General features: G+C 40.7%; 1 protein-coding gene across 3 annotated transcripts in view; it reads right to left on the reverse strand.

Moving 5' to 3' along the window:
* apba2b (amyloid beta (A4) precursor protein-binding, family A, member 2b) overlaps window positions 1-18,199 on the reverse strand; it is an 89,931-nt gene that overhangs the window by 24,560 nt on the left and 47,172 nt on the right. For 2 of the 3 annotated variants that reach the window (XM_084716355.1, XM_084716340.1), the window contains exons 3-7: window positions 12,673-13,167; window positions 10,408-11,453; window positions 5,789-5,869; window positions 3,129-3,168; window positions 2,456-2,601 (exon numbers count right to left, since the gene is read on the reverse strand). In XM_084716355.1, the coding sequence (XP_084572481.1) occupies window positions 2,456-2,601; window positions 3,129-3,168; window positions 5,789-5,869; window positions 10,408-11,453; window positions 12,673-13,147 (1,788 nt within the window). In that variant the 5' untranslated portion in view covers window positions 13,148-13,167. Of the gene's footprint in view, window positions 1-2,455; window positions 2,602-3,128; window positions 3,169-5,788; window positions 5,870-10,407; window positions 11,454-12,672; window positions 13,168-15,906; window positions 16,027-18,199 lie in introns of those variants that run through there. The other variant, XM_084716347.1, reaches the window with a different exon arrangement.

Raw genomic sequence — 18,199 nt, forward strand, 5'->3', positions numbered from 1 at the left:
AAAAATAATATGAGATGAGCTCCTTCTTGGAGCACTGGTACCATCCACAGTATTTCTCTGAAACTGCACTAGAATATCATCATCCCAACAACATTAGTGAGCAGCAGGGAGCATCAACAAGGGAAATATGAGCTTCACATGCCAGCAGTCCCATTATCCAGCCAGCTGTGTCAAACACATGCCTGGCGGCCCAATCTGGCCAAGTTCTTTAACTGCCCTAAAAGATCACTCATGCTTAATATATATTATATATATGTGTGACTTTAATGACTTTAATGATTTGCTCTGGACACCAACAGCACTACTGTCCATGTAAGTTTAATAAGGAGCAAAATAGACCAGATACAAACTGACTATATCACATGATAACTGATACTTGGAAAATGGAAATGCACCTATATTTACCCTTCCATATATGTCCAGTGATGTGAGAAATGTATTCAGATACCGTATGACAAATATGATCAAACGCACAGCATTAGCCATGTAAAGCCGCTGGACATATGTTCTGTAGGGCTTCTGCATATTTTGACAGGGTGTTACCAACGCAGCCCACATAACAACAAGACAACAGTAACATTATGCTGGCACCTCTGGGGAGGAAAAAGAGAACTGCCGTCATACTGTATAAAACGCTCTGAACCAGCAGCAGTGATCGGATGCTGTCTCCTGGGATGTGAGCAAACGCATCTCAACAACACCTCAAAGGGCTTGGAATTAGTTAGAGGGGAATAGGTTTTCAAATAGCTGCTTTTCAGTACAGGAACTTTCCCAGGAAGCAAGGGACCTTTCTACTATAAGTACTCAGAAACCACAATCTACAAACTGTAAATTTATTTTCTGGCCTCCAAAAAGTTCAGACTCTGTTATGTAGTTGACTTTCCAGCTTGCAAAATCTGTTCAAAGTTGTGCAACTATAAATTAAACACCACACAGGATGACTCTGTTGTTATTTACAATAAAAAGCTTCTTTTTTTTTATTCTATTATCTGAATAGTTTTCCTAATATTCTTTAGACTTAATCAGGGCTGCATAAAGAGAATGGGATTATAAAGTAGTTCCAGGAATTATGGGATCAGAGAAAAAACACTGAAGAACTCTGACTGTAAAAAAAAAATCTGTTTCCATTTCTACCTTATCTGAACAACCAAGATTAGGAAAATCAGACCAATGACAAATTATAAACAACTTTGGTGTCATTAGAAATGCAGTTTAGACGCCCACAAAAAAAAATAAAAAATACAGAGTCATCCTGCTGTGCTTTGATGTTTGAGTTTGGTTTGGTTTAATAAACTAATACAAAGGACACTGAAAACTCACCAAAGCTGTCGGTCTGTTGAGTGTCTTACAGTTATTTCTTTCTATTTGAGAACTTAATCGCTATGAAAAAAATAGCAAACGAAGTTTTGTTTTTCTTGTTCACTCTTTTTGCTCTCTTACAGCTGCTCACTCAGTTTAGCCTCACTCTTTTTTGAAGGCCATCAACACAATTATCTTCATAATGTTACCAAACACCAAGAAATTTCCACTCATCCTAATAATGATACTAGCTGAGGACTTCTTTATTTTGTGATTGAAGCAGCTGCAGAGTCTGAGTTTACACATAAAGCCCTCCTCAATAGTTCCTGAGCCATCAGCAGGGCAGTAACAGATTACATGTAATGGTGATTATGTAATCAGATTACAAAAAATAATTATAATCAGCCCAGATTACATTAGACTAGAGTATAGATAAATCACCAAGGATTACTTGATTATATTTTTGATTACATCTTTAAAATATGGTCCTTTTAAACTTATGAAACTTTTTAACTCATGAAAAGTGCATCTGAAATAAAGAGCTTTTTAGACAAGTGTCCGGCTTTGAGGTGGACGTAGTAGGAGAAAAATGAACCCCATGCAAAAAAGCATTTTATTTGTAGAGAAAAGTGCATACTGTGTCTTATACTAAAAAATATTTGTTTTTTGACATAATCCAAAAGTATTCTAAAACTACTCATATTAGATTACATTTTTTTAATCAATCCAATGGATTATGTTTGCTAATTAGAAAACTTGCCATGTAATTTATATTCTGTAAATGACTACATTTCAAAGTAATCTGAACCAACCCTGATCATCAGAAAGTCACCCTCGCAGCAAGGACTCTTTTTATACCTCAAAGTTTAGTCCCTGGCTCTTCCACTCAAAATGCAGGTAAAGCTCCTGAGTTTCTTAAAAGGTTATTGATTTCTTGAGAAAGTTCCTACGGCAGAATCTACCTATTAGTTCTTTAAGTTAGTTCCTGGGACAACTCCTCCAAAGGGCAAAAGCAGCATAACTGAAAACACACAGCCTACTGATTGAGTAGAGGAATGGATATGAATCTCTTCAGGGCAAAAACACAGTGTGTGTGTGTGCTGCTTGCATGTGTGAGTCAGTGTTTCTGGGTGAGAGTGGGTGTGTTTTTGAGTACCTTGACTCTGCTGACAGCCTCCTGGGCCTGCATCATGCGTATGTTCTTGGAGGGGTTCCTCTCAGACAGCAGCTGAGTGGAGCCCAGGTAGTTAGCAGCAAAGATAATTCCATCAATCAGGTCCTCTGGTTCGCAGGGTCCTGGGACTGGGCCAGAGACAAGCAGAGGACAGTGATTAACGGGGGAGACACAGGGTTGGACAGAGTGAGGTTATACTGAAAGGCTCGGGTGGGTATTGTAATCACTGCAGTCAACGTGCTGCTGTGTGGAGAAATAGAGCCAAACGCTGCTGCTCTGGAGATGGAGAGGTGGAGATAACAGGCTGGGTGGGACTGAGCAGTAATATGGCCAGTGGCTGCGAGCTGATGGAGGTGCAGTGCTGGTGGGAGGCTGGGTTGAGATTAATCTGCGTCTGTGATATGTAGATGTGGACTCTCAGACACCCACTCGGGGACACAATGTGCTGTCATGATCTGAGGGAGCAGACAGGCAGCTAAGCCCCTCACACATTATTAGGCCGAGCACCTGCCCAGATGCAGGGAAAGAGCACTGAAGAGTTATATCAGAGCCTGTGATGTGACAGACTGAAGGCAAAGTAATACCTGGAATGCTTCCATGCAATTACAATATTTTGATTTCATCACCAAACAGGTGTGCAGACAGATTAACTTACCATCGACAAAGCTGGGGAACGATGCAACCTTCTTTGTTGGCTGGAAGACAAAAACAGGATAAGACAGATATATGGTTGTGAATAGGTTTACAGTGAATTCAGTTTGTTTCTCCCCTATTAAACAAACCAGACAAAGCCTTCATGTTACACTGTTTGTGAATGCTGTTAGGTGTTACTCTGCAAAAAATCTGCATGTAAAATACTGTATTCAAACAGCACGTGAAATGTACTACAAGGATTTTTTTTGTTGGTCTGTTTTTGTTTATTCAAAGAATTTCTTTTTTGGAATTCAAATATTTATTAGTTTCTGAAAGGCTTGGTACATGGCATACATATATATTTATTCCAGAGTACAGGAACACAAGGCACATTTTTTATATAATGAAGGTAGACTCCAGTACATAAAGAAAAATAAACAAATAAATAAGTGCAGATGGAAACAAAAATAAGACAGAAATCAACAGAGAGAAAACATGTCACACATACATCCCCACATATCACAGTACAGGATCATCTCGTCACAGAGCAAATACATTTTTATTTAGATCTATCTCCCATTTTAATGTAAGCCTAGAATCAGCCCCAGGGAGATACTCTTTCCTCCTGACTGACACTTATTGTACTGAACATACATTCATAAGATGCTGTTTCCACCAATGTATTAAGCCATTCTTTCAGTTCCACAGCCTATGTTGCCTTTTAGTGTCTTGAAATAACTTGACAGATGGTTATTACCCACAATAATAAAAGAAAATGCACACTTGGATATGTTTGGTACTTGGGACCGGTCCCCCAGTAAGCACTACTTTAGACGTCTTTGGATTTCTGAACCAAACTACTAAAGATTTCTAATACTTTGATCCAGTGCAGATTTTTCTTTAGATCATTTAACTGTTATGCTATGTTTTGAGGAAACTCGACCCATTTTGTCTGCAGGGGCCTCCTAAATCATCACAATATGAAAGATACTTGTAGCTGTATTAGAAAACATGAATAAGGAGGGAATCATCAAGGTAAAGGAGGAGCCCATCCTGCAAACCCATCTCTGTCTTTTTATTTAGAATTTCTGAGAAAGTACATGTTACATTTGATTGGTTTGCACTTCAGGTGTTGCAAAAAAGTGACTGTGATTCATCTCCAACTTTCCACAAACATGCAAACTGACCCTCCTATCATGCGAGACATGATGCCCTTCTGCTATTTTGGCTCATAGTTGGTTTTCACAAACTGCCATGACAATACAACTATGTTTTGTTTTCATTACTTTTACTTTTATCATTTTCTATCAATATCGCTTTCTTCGGGAGTTAAGTTGTGCATCGATGTAAAATGAAACCCCCCAGTTTAAAAGGTCGATGACATAAATAAGGCATTATTAACAAAATGGTGTCACGTATGGATATGCAAAAGGCTAAATGTGTAAAGTGTACATTTGAAAAACAACCAAATCAAGGTCAAGTACAACAAGGCCGACTCTTCATCAAAAACAAACAGAGACACTAAAGATCCCTGCAGGGAAATTCCTTTTGATGCTTTTACTTAGAAAAAACATTTCTGTTGTTTGCTTTGCATTTGCAACGTTTTAGGGCTGCAGGTATCTACTATTTTAGCAATCAAGTATTCAACCAATTATTCCATCAATTAATTGAGTAATCAAGGAAGAAATACTTCATTCAAGAGCAAAAGTAACTATATTTCCTTTTTACAAAACTCTGCTTACAGTATACTATGATACATATAATAGATAATTGTACACTATGCAGGACAATAGTACTACACTCTGTACACTAGAGACTTCCCAGCATCATCGTAGTATTTTTTTTAACCTGGGCAATCATGTCACATCCTTACAGGGTTAGTAGTATACTATAGCACAACTGTAGTACTTAGTACTAGTAGCTAAAAAAATATAATCATGTAATATATTTATATTATTTCTACATAACATATTTTTTAACACACTGGAATCATATCAGTACTCGGTGTTGGCCAATATGCAAAGTTCAGGTATTGTAATCAGCATCAGGGAGAAAAAAATTATATTGCAACATCTCTAATTTACACTTTGGCACTCCTGAAAAATTGGGTATATGTGCCTTGCTCAAGGGCACGGCAAAAGGGGGTGTGAAGAAGGTGCAAAGTATTACTCATCCACTTCACACAGTGACATTGCTGTGGGAGGTGGAGATGAAAGGATGTACAGAGGTGAGGAGGAAGCTATAGACAAGAGAAGGCCACAGAGAGAGCTGTAAGTAAGTGATTCATGAGATTCAAACACTCGTCTGCCCTGGATCTATAGGATCCTCAAACCTGCCCACTACTCGATCAGGAAGTTAACTCCGCCCAAGGACAGGGAGGTGTGGCTGGAGCCTGCACACCAAGCATCCACCACAGACATCTCAGTGAAAAATAGCTCTCATAAAACCACAAGCAGACGCGCTGCTCAATTACCAGAACGCCTTCATGCCGCCAGCAGAGGACATGAGCTGAGGTTGTAATTACACAATTACTAATTTACTCAGACAGTTACACACACATGTATGCTCACAGGCACAGACACATAAACAACAATACCCTCTGTCTGAAGTGCAAATGACCTTGCAACAGATCTAAAGAATGATGAAAGAAACACTGCGACAGAACATCGAGCAACATCTTACCTCTGGTACATTGTTGTTCTCCAGGGGAACATTGAGGTCGGAGCGCTGCTGTTTTCTGGGTTGCTCTGCACCATTGCTCACCTGGCAGGTCAACACAGAAGAACAGGTGCAACGGATAAGAATTAGAGTGAGATAAAACTGAACAGTAAGTGAGTGTACTGAATAAGTTAAGTTGAACACACAGAAAACAGTTTCTTTGTGTTGATGTTTGGAGCGGCCGCAGAGGTTCAGGTGGGAGGAAAAGTTATTTGGCTCATATGTAGGAGGTTTTGAATGTGTAGGCAGGCCAGCTATAAACAAGTTGTATGTGAGTCCTGCACCATATAATAATAACGAATATTAAGTATTAACTTACAAATAAAAGTAATCTTAAAGGGCTACTTCAGATTTTTTTTAAGTGGGACTGTATGAGGAATTTATCCATAAGTCAGTGTATTACCTACAGTAGATGGTGGTCTGCACGCCCCAAGTTTGCAGAAGCAGAGAGGAGTACTGGTGTAAGCGGCAAAACGTATTCTAAGCATCTAAAAGGCCGACCTAAAAGATCAGTATCAGTTTAAGTGTATATTTAGAATATTTTCATCACTTTACCTTCCTGTCAGAAAGCCTTTTCTGGTTATATGGGCAAATCTCTCTCTCTCCAAAGCTACAATACAGCCTCAATACATAAATTTCCTTAGTCTGAAATCCTACCTTAGCTTAGGATGACCTTTAGTATTTTTGGTATTATATTTTGGTATTATATGAAAAATCCAGTACACTGTTTAGCTTCCTACACCGGTGCTTCCCCAAACTGGTTGTGCCTACCACCATTTACTGTAGGTAATACACTGACTATTGAAAAGTACCTCAGACCATCCAACTTCAAATAATCCTTATTACTATTCTTAAGGGTGAATATTCTTTTGAAGAAGCAGGGTCCAGATTGTTGTAAGCTGGCCTATTGTTAAGGCATGTCTTTTACTTGTCCTTCAACCAGCCCTTCTTTTGTCTTATCTCTCATCATATACACAGACATATAGAGTACATCTAGCATATAATCACACAGAGGGAGGATTACATTTATTCCCTTGGATATCCATCTTGCAGTCCACAACTGCTCATTAACATTCAACTGTGTTTCCTCCTGCCAATAAAACCTCTTCCTCCTTGGTGTGGCGATGGAAAACGCGAAATCCAGAGTAACAGCCCAGGCTGTTGTGCATCTGGAATTGAAATTAATTACCACAAACATGACATTAATGGCCTCATTTGCAACAAGAGAGCTAAACGTAAAGCCCTGATCAGTATTCACTGTGCTGCCCAACTCAGTTGTGCAAACAACCATTAAATTAATGAGATTCCTGTTGCTTTTGGTGGGACGGCATGTTTAACTGTGATGTTCTGCAAAACCACATTCATGTACAGAATCTCGAGTGAATCCAGTCAAATCCTATACACGCCTTCACTTGTAAAAAGAACTCATAAAGAAGCTATATCTAATACTTTGAGAGGACTAGATTGACCAGGATTTCTTTGTAATTGAGTGTCTGACATTGCATTCCTGTAAACTAACTAAAAACTAAAATTATCCGAGTTTTCTACTTTTCAATATCGTATCTTAGTTAAAAGTTAACACTCACATCTCCAGATTCATCCACCACAGTAGTCTGTTGTCTGTCAGACAAGCTCCCACAAGTGAAGACTGAGGATTTCCTCTGCAGTAAATTATTTTTAATATACTATGGGGAATATGTAACAGTTTACCTAATTGAAATAAACAACAAAACACCTGTAAAATGAATAATATTTCAGGGGAGAGACATTAGATAAAAGATTTATTCAATCTTTAAAGGAGAAATGTGTAAGAAAAAAGAGCATTGCAATCAAAATACTGAGCTGGAGCCATAGACAGTATATTAAACAGGTTTAATCTCTCCTTAATATATGGTCTGTGGTTGAAGCAAGTCGCCCACCCTTATATTTGATTTGTGCCATATTCTGCCAATAAATCCCCCTGAATCTTACACACTAGACTTTTAGGGCTGCAAAAGCACTTGACCATTGTTTCAGTGGTGATCGTATCAACATAATGAAAATTCTCGTTCAGCTTACTCTCCAAAGAATTTGGAAATCGATTACCTTGGGAAAAGTAAGTGAAAGAACTCAACTGTGTCAACTTGTGTGATACTGCCCCCAGATCACTCAGAAAAAAAAAATCAGATAATGAAAAGATATTGGAAACTCAGGGCCCTATCTCACGTTGATCTAAATCACAAGTGGAAAGTGGAAGGTGCAATGGAATTAATTTAGTCAAGGTGTGTCAAAATCCATATTTGCCGTCCTGTGTCCAGGACGCAAGCAGTATTTTCCCCTGCCCCGCCCTTTGCGCTACAAACGCAAAGCGGGATACACCTGTTAGGTGTGCCCAAGTGCCCTCATTAATTCACAGACGAGTTTAGGCCGAACATGCAAAAAACCAATCAGAAAGTCAGCTCTCATCACCTTTAAGAGGCAGGTGCGCCAGCAGTGCAAGTGGTGGCAGCATGAGGGTGGATTTACCAGGAAGAAATAAAGAGAAAAGATTTTCAAAGCAAGGAGACAAATCTCCTGGTTCGAGAAGTGAAACGCCTAAGTGCACAATATATGGAGACGGCAGGACATCTCCAAAGCAGCTTCATGTGTAAATAGTTCATTTTACATTAACGCCTGCAAAAGCCGATACAATAAATTAACCGCAAATGTCATGCAGATATGTAACTGGTTATGTTTTACACTGAAGCACCTTGCAATTGTGTTGTATTTTATAATTAATTATTATCGTCATCATCATTATTATGCAGCTCTGCTGGCTGAGGAGTGGGAGAGATAGATGGTGCAGTAGAAAGGGGAACCGATCCAGTCTAGCCGCGAAGCTGCCAGGTTCCACTGGCCCACCTAAGCCGGGTGGAGGAGCAGTTACGCGGCTGTCCATGCTCCTCCTTCCTCTCCCACCTAATCCTCATCTCCTCCTCCCATCCTCGCTCCTATGAGACAATCAGAAGGAGTTTCTGAAGTTTGAAGTGCGCAAAATTACGCATGGATATATCCAACCAGCTCTGACTGAAGCACACTTAACTTTTTCTCTAGTAGTGTCTTGTACATTTTGTATGTTATAGATCATAACTGATTAATCCTTTTTTTTCTGGATCACAATAAACACGCAGACACAAACACTACAGCTGCTCCAGCTGTCGTGCTGACTCATCTGATAAAGATGATCTGACAGCTGTGAGCCCGTCTCGTAGACACTTTGCGGGCCTGTTTAGATTTATTAGGCTTTATAATTAAAAAATCATTTATAAGTTATATATGTATAAATAAGTTAACACAGACAGACATGGTTAAAACATGTAGCAGACTTTAAAATATGACTACAATACTGTGTAATATACTTTATCATCTTCAAATACATCACACCAGCAGCAGTGTGTAGATGACCTCCCTCTGTTTTCTAACTCTTCTTTTAACATAATCTTTTGGCTCCATGCTGTGCAGCAAAGCTTTTATCAAATTCATTGTACTGGTTCATTCCAGGGTCATGTTGAAGTGGTGTACAGAGAACATTTCATTTGATAAGAGAGGTCGGAACAACCGCATCATCTCAGTGAGTCTGGGAGTCATCTGAATCTGCAGTGTACTGTACATTCCTCCAATTTAATCTAGTTATACTGTCTGACCCAGTTCTGTGCTACAAATGAGCTCCTCAGTAAATGTACAAGCACATGTGCGCACTGTGGAGCAGGTGTGTATCAGCATGCTGCCCACAGGAGACTAACTCTGTTCTCCTTTTACCACCTGACTTTTAGAAGATGGGGGTAGCTCTGCGTGTGTACAGTTTGTGTGTGCATTCATCCAGGTCTGTGAGAGGAGAGAGATGAGGAGGGGGACATCTCAAGGTAACATGGGGGAGGGGAAAGGCTCCAGCTATTCTCTGGATAGCGATGAGAAAGGTATCACCTGTAACTCATCTTCAGCTCCTCACCACAAAGCTCTTTTAATCACATATGGTGACAAGAGTCTCTGTCACAGAGCAATAACAGCCTGACTATACAGTACATTTTCTGCAAAGGGAAGCACTGTTATATTGATACTGTTGTTGGTATGTTCCCTATTTTCTTCTGTGCTTTTCTCTGTCTGTATTGTACTGATTCAACACATGAAATGGAGAAATTCAGCTGCATTTGAATTTTAAAAATCACCAAACATATTTAACTAGTATTTAATTTACTGATTAGACCTCCTTCATGTAAGACATTTAAACATGTCACAGTATGAAAAGCACAAGTGTGAATAAAAAATTGATCATGGCTGCGTCAGTTTCAGGGTCCTGTTATTGTGCATGTTGGTTCACTGACACACTGCCATGTGTGAATAGAACAGGGCCATCATCAGTGTTATTAATAACACCTTTGAGGGAAAGGAAAGCAATAATCATATCTGAATAGAAATCCTTGCAACTTTAAAACTGCATGGGCTGCCATTTTGATTACACTATGACACATTATAGTTTGGAAAAACAAACCAGGGTAATGTGGTTAATGTGGAGAGAATGAAAAAATAACAACGTTCACAGATTTAACTTATTAACATCAGCTCACCTGTTCCTGTGCCCATCGCTGCCTGTCTTCAGGGGAGCGTGGATGTGCCTTGATGCCCCTCTGGAGGTCGGGGTTGTTGTGGTGCATGGAGGGCAGGTTCAGGGACTTGGGCCTGCTGTCATGGCGATGGTGAGCTGGTGGATAGGGGGCAGCGTCAGGCTTGGGGTGAGGGTAGTCACTGGGTGCAGGGTCCTGTGCCAGCTCCTCTGGGCTTTGGTCAGTGCCGCTGCTTAGACTCCCCATGCTCATACTCATCTTGATCTCTGCAACAATTTGGTCAATGTCCTCCTCCGCCTCCTCCCCAGTCTCCCCCTCCACCACGAGCACCTTACGGCTACGGTATGGAGAGACTCGCACTGAATTCCCATTGTCCTCTGGGGCATAGTAGTCTCCAGTGTAGGCCCTTCCATGTCTGTCCTCCTCATCGCCTTCCTCATCTTCTTCCTCATTAGGGCAGTACTCCTCACTCTCGGCCTCCTCCTCCTCCTCTCGGGTGTGCAAGGTGTCTTGTTGGTGGTGCAGGTGGTGGTGGTGGTGATGGTCCAAGATGGGTTCTGGTCTTCCGTTATATATCTGTTCGTCCGGGTCTTGTTCCACCACCTCGCAACGAACCTCCCCCTCTCCCTCCTCCCACTCCTCCACCCTGTGCCGCTCTCGTCCTGACCACTGCTCCTGTCTGACTTGTTCCTCCTCTCTCCACTCCTCCCTCACCTCCTCGTCTCCCTCTCTCCACTCTTCCCTCACCTCTTCCTCCTCTTCTCTCCACTCTTCCCTAACTGCCGCCTCTCCCTCCTCATCCTCCACCCATTCTTCCTCTCTAACCTCCCCCTCGACCTCACCCTCCTCCACCCATGCCTCCACAGCCTCTTGGCATTCGTCAGTGTGGGCTCCGCCCTGCTGCATGGTGGAAGAGCAGTCCCCCTGGCTGTGGCTGTGACTGTGGTTGCAGTCTCCCTGGCTGCTGCAGTCCATACCTTCCAGGTAGCTGTCATCCTCTGGACAGTAGCGGATGTAGTAAGTCACACCCTCATCCTCCTCTGCCAGACCTGCAGGGATTAACGATCAGCATACACATACTAATACCTTCTTTATTAAAATCTCAATAAGCTCTGTTTTACTAAACATTCATAGGTACATATTAGGAATGGGAATAAATAATCAGTCCCCTTTTTAAACCAGTTCAAAATTTTTAAACCTATGATATGTAACATTTCTGCATTAAAATGTTTTAACACGTTAGACATGTTAAATATTCTCTTTAGTTGTTTATACTTAGATTATCCCAAATGTTTCCAACAATGGTCAAACCCAGAGAAAATTATTTATTTTTGTATTTTTTTCAAGCTAATGATGTTTTATCTATGAGCTGCTAGTTGCTATAGTAACAACTCCTATGATCCCATGCTACTTCACATGAACAAACTATGTCCTTTGTTATAGTTTTAATGTGAGAGAGACCCCCTATGACTCATTTAAGTTTTTAAACTGGGGTCCGGGAACTAACAGGTGTGCTTAAGTGGGTTCTTGGGGGGGCCACGGCAAAAGAAGGAGTGGAATATTTTAGCCTTTATCACATTTTCTGGAAGTTGGACCAAAAAGCAGAGGAAACAAGTTTTTATTTGCTGTAATTCATAGTGATCCTAATTTGATCATTGATATTATCTTCAAACCTAAAAGTAAAACAGCAACTCAGAGGGGGTTTCCTTCGGACAAAATCCTCTTAAATTGGGAGTAGTCTCATGTGCATAAATTGTGAAGGTCCTTGACATGAAAAAACTTTTGGAACCCCTAATTTAAGTTAAACAACATATGTCTCTAATCTTACTAAAGTCTGAATTGCATACAGCTAGTAAACAATGGGATGCAAGGTTTCAAAGTTTATTTCACTTCAGTTTGAATTTGCATGCCAAATTGCAACCTTGCTTGAATTAAATAAAACAAAAGCATTATTTTAAGCAACAGTGTCAGTGCTAACATTTTATAATGAATACCTGAATGAAAAAAAAAGTGCCACTTGTGATGATGCTGCAGCTGGTTATTTTTCAGTTTTTCCTTTTTTTTTTTTTTTAACTTACCTAAATATGCAGTTATGTTTTTCAATCTAATTTTTGTTCAGTGGCATACTCTTTTTGTCCCTCTTCACCTTTTGTCAAACATAAATGAACAGAGTTCAGAATCAGTAATGAAAGACTTGATAATGGAGAAGATCTTTATCTGTGACTGTAATTAGATATTTCTCATCCATGTGATTATCATCATACTCACCATCATCATAGTCTTCCTCGTCATCTGAGGTGTTGTTGATGTAGTCAGAGCTGGAGTCGTCATCCAGGCTGTCAGCTCCGCCGTGAAAGTCTGCCCGGTCATGGTCATCTTGGTCGTGTTCGTGTTCTGGCGTGGAGGGCGTCGCTGGCCGCTGGTCCTCCAGTTCTGCATCTGCTTGGTTGCTGTACCGCTTCACCTCAACTTCTGCATCTGCATCCGCATCTGGATGGCTGCGGTTCACATCTTGAGACTTGGGAGAAGAATATTGTGTCTTACAGGAACGGGGGAGGGGTTTTGGCTCGTGCGGCTCTTTGGGGTAGCGGACTGGGCGTTGCCGAGGGGGGAGGGCTTTCAGGTCACATGACTCTGTAGGATGAGGGGCGGGACAGGAGGCGGGGCCCGGAGCAGCCATACTGTTTCCTCCGCTGGTCCCCGGCCTCTTCCTATGAGCCATGATTGGCGGCTTACAGGCCATGCATTGTTATTGGTTTGATCCTGGAAGACAGATAAAGACACAGACGCACAGCGTTAGAGTAACATCAGATTAAGCCCCTCATACACACATACACAAGAGAAGACCATACTGAAATAGAATAGAATAAAATAAAATGTTCAAGGCTAAAGCCAGTAAGCTTTCAAGCGCTTGTGACAAGTATAACTGTGTGTTCGTGTATTTCCGCAGGCAAAGAAAGTTCATAGCATCTATCATCAAAATAGCAAACCTGAATACAACAGATTCCCTTTATCAAACATACAAATACATTCAGTTACAAACGTGGTCCTCTATTTATCTCTCTCACTCTTTTTCTGCATTTTGCATAGAGGTTCAACATATTCCCAGAGGCTGACAAACCAATCTGTTCCTGTAATTGAACACGACAGTCTCTGTTTTACTTCAGCCACATTCATAGCAGCACTTTTGTGCTTACTTGGCACAACTTTGGCATCAAACACACAACAGTCGGCTCAATATATTGCTCAGGCTCAGCTTCAGAACAATAGACACAAAGAGCACAGCCTTTCTAAGCACACCGCCTTCACACAAACCTAATGGGACACTGCTAGAGAAAGAATCAATAGTTAAATCAAGGTCATCTCCACATAGGTGCTGCACATGTGCCCTGATACCACTGGGTTTACCGATGTCAGTGAAGACTTGTATTGATCCTGTAGTAGCTAGCTGGCTGAGAATGGTCAACCTGGGAGACAATAAAGTCTCTTCCTAGACAAGACCTGGTTAAGTAGTGCAGGTGAGAAGACAGCAGATTGTTTCTTGCTGTGCTAAGCAAGTAGCCTGATCACACAAGACTTAAAACCAAATGCGCAAGTTGGTTCCAGTGTGAAAACCTCTATCTGCTTCAGTGTGGTACAATTACCAAGATGATTTTTCACATTTCAATGTGAACATTTCAATATTATATCAAAATCGTGATATGAGACTAGATATGGTCTTAGATTTTGGATTTAGTGATCTCATGATATGCAAGCTGCAAAATAAATTTTTTTGTCCGTGGGCCAAACAGCTAATGAATGTTCAAATTTTGTTTTTTTTTGTGGCTGGTGAGTGAAGTGGCTGGTGAAGCAAATCTACCAGCCACTTACCAGAACTTTGCTGTTGGCTAGTGCAAATGTTGTGTGATATGGCATAAGTGTTGTCTTTCCCTGGTTTTATTGGCTGCATTATGGGACAAGGACAGGGACAGGGTAAATTTAAGGCTAAAACACACCACTGCCAAACAGTGCTCATGCATCAAAACTGCTGCCCTATGTACTTCTATATTCAAATACTGCAACACTTCATGCCACTGTCCTATTTCCACTGTCCTATTTTGTATGGTACTTCAATATAATGTTGTCCCAACTACAGACATTAGTAGTTTGTTTCATGTGTTTAACCGTATTTGTAAGTATTTCACTAGAGCCTGTATCTACAAGGGAAAAAACAAAAAACAAAAAACAAAACAAAACTCACTCCCTGCCTGCAGCCTACATCCCAGTTCCCCTAGCATCTGGACTTCCTCTCCTCACCTCCAGCAGAACAATGGAGAGACTAGCTGTTCAGGGTGAGAAATATCCCAAGCTATTTACAGTACGTTGTGTGTGATTGGCATGCAGTGAGCAGTTGACGGCTCTAGCTGTTCTATTATTTGCCTTTACCCACTTAGTCATTATATCCACATTACTGATGACTATTTCTCAAAAATCTCATTGTGTTGATATTTTGCAAAAGCACCAAGTCATCCCTATAATGTTATAACAATATTGAGGTATTTGGTCAAAAACACTGTGATATTTGATTTTGTCCCTATTGCCCAACCCTACCACGTAATCCATTTAAATAAATAAGAAAGTATTCTAGCATTGTTAGTAATGTTAACATTCAGTGCCACAATGAGCTGGCTTTGGACCTGCAACAATGACAAGAACAGATAGATATAAAGTAATAGGCTGACTTTCCCCAACACAAAAACAGATGTTATTAAAAAAGGTACCCACATAAGATAAAAGCATTTTAGAAATCATGAATAAATCCTAAAAAGAGATACACAAGCATGTGAGCCAGCATCAACACACACAAACAAAAAGAATCCAGCATTACAGGTGTAAGAAGACATTACCCTTAGCTGTACTGCATTTTAACAACCAACTACAAAAAGTTCAGTGCTCTGTCTTTTTCTTTCTGTGCCCTGTCTTCCAATACGTTGCCATCCTGACTCTGTTGTATCATCCAGTTGCCATAAACAACTGCCCTCAGAGGGGTGTCAGTGCTTCTTTCCCACATTTTCCTTCACCATAATTACATTTTCCACCGCCAGTGATTATGCTGGTTAATTAGCTCTGCACAACGTGGTACAAATAAACAAATACAGAAAAGGTGCACACACATACATACAGTTGGTTGCTCCACAGGTAGGGGACTGAGATTACATGTGCAGACAAAGCACATGCACTGGGCTGACTGGCTCTTGCTACTGTATAGCACAGAAATACTATAGATGAATAAGAGTCCTTCCATGGAGGTTAGCAATCATGTAGTATTTGTAAATGTACACATAGACACAAGGAGACATATTCTGTACACCTGATGAAATATAGCAACATGTACATTCAACAAAAGAATTCTGTGCATCATTTAAAACAGCTGATAAAAGGTTTTCACTCTACACTTTTGCAAATGACTGGAAAATGGCCTCAGTTTGTTAACATCTTGGAAACACTGACTTAATCTCTTACCTGAGCTCCTGAGTTAGGATGTGGGATACAATAGCACCAGGCTCTGCTGCTAACAACGGCCCCATCCTCCCTCCCATCTCTCTTCGCTCCTCCCTTCCCCCACCAGCTGCTACACAGCATGCACCTCCCTGACTCCACCCTCTGTCTTCCTCCACAATATACATCCCAGCATCCTCCTGTAGAGCCTGGCCCCGCCTCTTTCAATTCCCTCGAGCTGAGGCGAAGGATTGGTAACTATGGGTAACTGCATCCCCTGGGGACTGATACCCTTTGACCTGCTCTTTGTTGGCTACATATATTCACGAGCCCTTGTTTTCTGCTGTGGTGGTTGCCTGACTGTTGCCGTATTTGTTCCATGTCGTGTTTATGACATTTTTCCCTGAGTGTCATTACAACTGCTGTGCAAATTTGGAAATCCTATAAGTCCCTGGCCAGGTGGCTTTTCCCAAATCTGCTTTCTCTGGCATGTATTTCAGATTTGATTTGTGTTTATTGAATTTGCATGAATTTGTACATGACTGGCAATGCCATCATCAGGGCACACGGGGGATCGGTCCCACCTGTTTACTACCATTAGGACAGATTGAATGAACTATGACATATGGTACAGCTATATTTGTACGCACAGGATGCGTCTACTTGTCAATTAAACCATAACACCCACTTTTACTCTATGAGTACCATCATCCTCTGTACTTCTTTTAAATTTTTGTTAACATAGATCCCTATAAAAGAAACACTGCATTCCCTGATGTACTAATTATGACTTTCTGCATTTGAGTCCCCCTGCATTTGTCATTACATGAAGAATCCTAATTATTATTAAGTGGGTCCTACTGCTCAACAAAACAGCCTTAATTTTACTTGGCAAGTAGATCAGGAGAACACATTTTATAGCAGATACTGAAGCTGCAGGGAAAAGAAGGTTTATACATTACAGGTGGTGAACACCTTTAACAACTGACTAGAAGCTCACTGCCTTGCTCATGAGCACTTTATCAGTTTCCTTATTTGCTTCATTAACAACCACATTTTCCCACCTAGTCTAGGGGCTAAAGACAATATAATGTGTTTCAACCTACTACAAGGAGCCTTTAACTGGTTTTGAGACTCAATTTAATACTGATGCCCCTGCAAGTTAACAATTTTCTGCAAAATTTTATTTTTGATGTTATATTTTGTGGATATGGAAACATTACCTTTTTTGTCCACAGGGGCCTCCACAAGCAACACAGAATGAATGTTCCTTATAGTAGCTTTAATGAATTTAATTTAGCTGTGATGTTTCATCCAATCCAATCCATCCAATCAACCAACTAGGTCCCATCTTATTTAATAAAACATTTTGCAGTCAGGCAACACTGGATCATGAGGGGCCACACAGGTGGCTCTACTCAGCTCAAGAGAGCTGATACTGAACTGCCACAGGATGAAGTCTGTGAGGGGGACACGCCTCACCAAATTAGTGATTTCTCATGTTGTAGTGCAGATTTGCTGTATTTTTCACTTCAACGTTGTCAAGAAGCAAAATATCACAAGGTGACAAGGTGAGATAAAGCGAAAACTTCACAGTGCTGCTGTAAGTACTTTATCAGGCATTTTCTCAATTTGTTCTGAGATTAATTAGATTCATAGTGGCATGGGCATGGTCTGCTAGTTTGTTTTGTTTGTCTCTCTGCAATGCTATCTGGAGTTAAATTCAGACTCACTAGTTATTTTCTCTTATGCAGGCAAAGAATGAATGTGAATATCTGCTGTCACCTGGCCCTCAGATTTAAAGGGCAATGTTAAGGTCTAGTGTGTAAAATTTACAGGGACTATTGGCAGAATATGGCAGAAATGGAATATAATATTCAAAGGTATTCATTAGTGTATTACCTGAACATGCTGTTTTAGCCTTCAAGGCTTTCTGCAAGAAATCCCTTCTTTTAGTTTTTAGTTTAGGTTTAGGGGGAAAAAATAATGGTTTTAGTTAAATAACAAGATTTTAGTCAAAGGGGCTTTCATGCCAGCCACGAAGGCTAACCTCTCCCATGTTCACATGTTCTAACACCTTATTTCTACAGTTGCTGAGAACGGACAGACCAAGCACTGGCTCTAAAGATAAGGCCCTTCAAGTTTTTCATGAGTTTTAGGGCCACTGTAGCTTCACCGCTACCCTTGGAATAAAAGAGTAAGGTGATGTGTTCGCAATCTGCAAACTCACCACTAGATGCCACTAAATCCACTGGTCCTCTATGTCAGGTGACGTGAAGCAACTCAGTTGGCCTTCGTCATCACTTAAAACTGGCTT

Source organism: Lutjanus erythropterus, chromosome 1, assembly GCF_056507025.1.
Source record: "Lutjanus erythropterus isolate fLutEry1 chromosome 1, fLutEry1.hap2, whole genome shotgun sequence".
NCBI classification, from domain to species: domain Eukaryota; kingdom Metazoa; phylum Chordata; class Actinopteri; order Lutjaniformes; family Lutjanidae; genus Lutjanus; species Lutjanus erythropterus.